This window comes from Oppia nitens, unplaced genomic scaffold (genome assembly GCF_028296485.1).
Source record: "Oppia nitens isolate AA-2021 unplaced genomic scaffold, nextdenovo-longstitch-racon4-pilon3 scaffold25_pilon_pilon_pilon, whole genome shotgun sequence".
In the NCBI taxonomy this organism is placed as follows: domain Eukaryota; kingdom Metazoa; phylum Arthropoda; class Arachnida; order Sarcoptiformes; family Oppiidae; genus Oppia; species Oppia nitens.
The window spans coordinates 512501-517074 of record NW_026533205.1 but is presented as its reverse complement, the minus strand read 5'-3'; the positions used below and the strand labels follow the sequence as shown (position 1 = coordinate 517074).

At 22.5% G+C, this 4574-nt stretch overlaps 1 protein-coding gene across 1 annotated transcript; it reads left to right on the top strand.

Moving 5' to 3' along the window:
* The first annotated feature begins 2760 nt into the window (after nt 1-2760).
* LOC128954214 (uncharacterized) lies at nt 2761-3477 on the top strand. Its single transcript, XM_054299788.1, has 3 exons — nt 2761-2939; nt 3036-3170; nt 3275-3477. The coding sequence occupies exons 1-3, from the start codon at nt 2765-2767 to the stop codon at nt 3406-3408; spliced, it is 444 nt and encodes a 147-aa protein (XP_054155763.1). The 5' UTR covers nt 2761-2764; the 3' UTR covers nt 3409-3477.
* The last annotated feature ends 1097 nt before the right edge of the window (nt 3478-4574 follow it).

Below are 4574 nucleotides of genomic sequence, written 5' to 3'. Positions count from 1 at the left end.
ATTTTCTATTTTTTTATTGTCTACAATTAGTTTATAATTATAACATAAATTTAATTAATTTATGTTATAATTATTTAATTTTTTTTAAAAATATATATATATTATTATTATTACTTAAAAAAAAGTTGCTAGATAATAATTTATAGAATTAGCATTAAACTAAAATATATAAAAATTATACTTTAGTTTAATAGCTTTAAGATTTTATTTGTAAATTTTATTTTACTTTTAAATAATAAAATATATTAGTCATTGAAAAAAATAATAACTCTAATACTAATAAGTTATAAAAATAATTAATAATTTATTCATGAATTATACTGTATATACATATTATATGATAATTTTTTTATGTTTTAAAAAATACCTTAAATTATTCATACGATTTAACATAAATATTACATTATTTAATATTAATTTTTTTTTTTGAAAAAATTGCTACTTTTTTGTCACTTTTATTTATTTTTTTATTAACAAATTGATTCATGTATTTATCATTTTTTATAATAATTATAAATGACTAACAAAATATATGATAGTTATTAGTATACATTAATAATAATAATAATATAAGTAATATAAAAATACCAGATTTTTGTTTATAATAATTATAATAATACTAACCTATGATTGAAGAAAATTATTTTAATATTTTAAGAAATATTTAAAAAAAATAATTATTAGTAGTATTTTTCAGTCATTTAAAAAAATTTTTATTTTAACGATTCAGTAAATACCTGTATATTATTATAGAAATAATTTTTTAACATTCAATATCATTAAATAGTTTTTATTTGATAAAAAAAACATTATATTATTAATATTATTAGTACTATTGTTAACATTATTTTTCAAACAACCAAAAAAAATAACAAAACTTTTTTTTGTGATATAATATAAACAAAAAATTATTTCATAGATATTATTAGATCTGGGAGTCTATGGCTACGACCCGTCATCGGGATCGACATCGAGATCGGGATCGGGATCGACACCACCACTAGTAACCCAACCGTGCTGTCTGTCCATTGACTACAAGATTAAACGCGTGTTTTTTGTCGACAACAAACACCAGTCACTCGAGTCGGTCGGGTTTTCCGGCCAGAAACGGGTCACTCATTTGCGATCGGCAATGTTTGCCATGACTACCTCGCTGGATATGTACAGTGACTATATATTTTGGACAGGCAGGTCATCGGTACTACCTAATTCAATACTAGCTACCAATAAGTTTGGTAAGTCAGCACATGTACGTACGGTTGTCAAATCGGATCATCAAATCGATAGCATCCGTGTCCTACATCATAGTCGGCAACCATCGCCAACCGCTGGCCAACTAGTAGTAGTAGTCGACCGGTGCCGCAATGCCCGGTGCGGCTATATGTGTATACCGGCGCCCAATGGCCAACATTATTGTGTTTGCGGCGATAATAGTAGTAGTAATACTAGTAATACTAATAGTAATAGTAATGATATTAGTATTAGTAGTAAATCCAAGTATACGTGTACTGAAAGTGTAAGTATTTTTCAAAAAATAAAATAAATTATTTATTTATTTCAAAAAAAAAATTTAATTTAAATAATAGTTTATTTATTACATAATATAGTATTAGTATTATTATTATATTGTTTTTTGTATAATAAGTACTACTATTAGTACTAATAATACAAAACAACTTTTTTTTGAAAACTTGAATTGCATTTGCATTTAATTATCATTTAATTTATTGTTGTTTTGTTTAACCCTTTATTTTATTGATAATTTTTTTTAAATATTATTATTTATTTTCAGCACATTTTTGTCAGCAATATTACCATCGATGCCGACATCAATGACCAGACAGTCAACGATAATAATAATAATAATGGCAAAGAAGTTGAAGAGATTAATGACATTAATAATCACAATTCAAATACAAATAATAATCGGAAAAAATTAAATGAAATTTTAATTACAGAAAACTATCAAAAAGATTATCCGTTATATGTTTTCAGATGTCAGACAATTTCCAATGATTTTCAACTAAATAATGGCATAAACTATACTAAAACCGATTGGCTTACGAAAGATAATCATAAAATTAGTGGTAAATATCATTATATATTCTATATATAAAGTCATTGACTTTTTTTTATTTAAAAAAATCTAAAATATATTTAAATTTTTATTATATTTGTGTTTTGAAATTTGTTTTAAAAAGTTTATTAGTTAGTTAACCCCTATATATATATTGTATATATACTATACATAGAGATCGGACATTACTTTTTTATTTCAAACAAATTTTTAAAAAAATAATCAATGATTTTGTTTTTTTAAGTTTTACAAAAAGAATTAGTTAAATTTTAATTATTTTATTTTTTTTATATAAAACTTTAAAGTTAAGTATTCAATACAACAATAGGAACAAAACAAAAATAGATAAAAAACAAACAAAAATGTTTCGAAAAATTTTAGTATTATTTTTTTGGGGAATATATACATATATACAGTATATATATATATATATATTTATTAAGGATAACCCTATTGAAACTTTTTTATTATTATTTATTTATTTTTATATACAGTAGTAGTTAATATACAGTATATATATATATATATAAAATAAACTAATTTACATTTTTTATTGCATGTATACATACAAACATCAATAAACTTTTATATATATATATACCGATATATACCGATATATACCGTATATATACTGTATTTTATTTCATATATATTACTATAGAAAAATTTAAACGTTTATCAAAAAACATGACTCAAAAACACGATTACATTGAATTGAAAGTCAACTATCCGTTTGTCCGGCTGTTGGATGAGTTCAAGTGCCGTACGATTCTGGATAACCGGACCTACGAGACATCATATAAGATAACTGTACGACAAATACCTGGCCATCCGGTCATACTGAGCCATAGTCTAGGGTTTGGTATGTATAGTATAGCTAATATATACATAATAACTATATATATATATATATATATTATTGTTTGTTTTGCATATCCATTCATACCCCAACTAATAGCTGGTGTATCCAAGGCATACCTGACCCTACAGATAGATCAGCCAACTGTCGACCCACCAGTCGATAAATATCGTATAGCCTATAGAGGTATATTCAACTACTATCAGCAGGAATATTGGGCCGATTTTAATGCCAGTAAGTTTTATTTTTAAAAGCTACCATACCCTACACACCCCAACCCCCGGTCCACTAATAACCCTATTTTTGTTATTGTTGTTTTTGTTGTAATAAAAATATAGTTAATAGCAATGAAAGCGACCGAAACACCATTTATGTAGTGAAACTGGATGTCGATTATACCCAACAGGATCTGATTGCCTTCAAAGTCTATGCCCATAACCCGGTCGGATGGTCTAACCCAACATTCAATTGATTAGGAGTGGGGAGGGAGGGGGCACCTGTATGTAGTAAAAATATGCCTAACCCACATTTATAATATATCGATATATATTATAAATTTTAATAATTAATAATTTTGTATTAATTTAAAAAAAAAATGATAAGTATTATTAGGGTTAACTTAAATATTTATTTTTGTATTTATTTATTTATTTTTCAAAAAAATGTGCCTAGACACAATTATAAGTACATATAAGTTATTATTATTATTATTATTATTATCAATATTTTTTTTAAATGTTAAGTTAAATATATATATAGGTTTGTCTATCTATTTATATGTATTTTTAAAAAATAGTAATAATTTTTATAATAATAATTATAATAATCTTTAAAAAATTAAGTTTTTTGAACTTTTTTTTAAAAAAATATCCTAGGTTGTAAAATATATAAATTATTCATTCAATTCAATATCCCATTAATTATCATATATTATATATATAGTTAACTCTTTTTATTTTATGTAAACCAAAAAAAAAAATTCAACAAATTATTGGTTTATATACTTTTTAAAAAAAATATTTCATTAAAAAATATATTTATATCTGTAATGAGATTATGAATTATAACATACAAACCAACAACAACAACAAAATAACTAAATTATCATTTATTTTTATTTCAAAATAACATTAAAGTCAATGTATTTTTTTAAAAAAATAAACTAAATAAAATTTAAACTATGTATTTTCATATGAAAAATTTTAATAGTTTGAAAATTATTAGTAATTTAATGTTTTTAACTTTCAATTAGAGGTTAAATATACTGCCAATTATATAGTATATATGTTATTACTCTCTCTCTCTGTCTCTCTCTCTCTGTCTCTCTCTCTCTCTCTATATATATATATATATATATATATATATATACCGTATATATATATATTTAGTAATAATAATAATAATCCTAATAATATACTGTATAATTTGATGATACATGGTATTAAATATTATTTACATAATATTATATGGTATATAATGATTATAATTTTATATTTATTTTTAAAAAAAAATTATCATTACAATGTATGATTGATTATCATTTTGTTTTTAATATATATATATATATCTAATAATATATACTATTTATAATAAGGTGGGTATATATCTATCTATTTATTAAATTCATTCATTCAATTC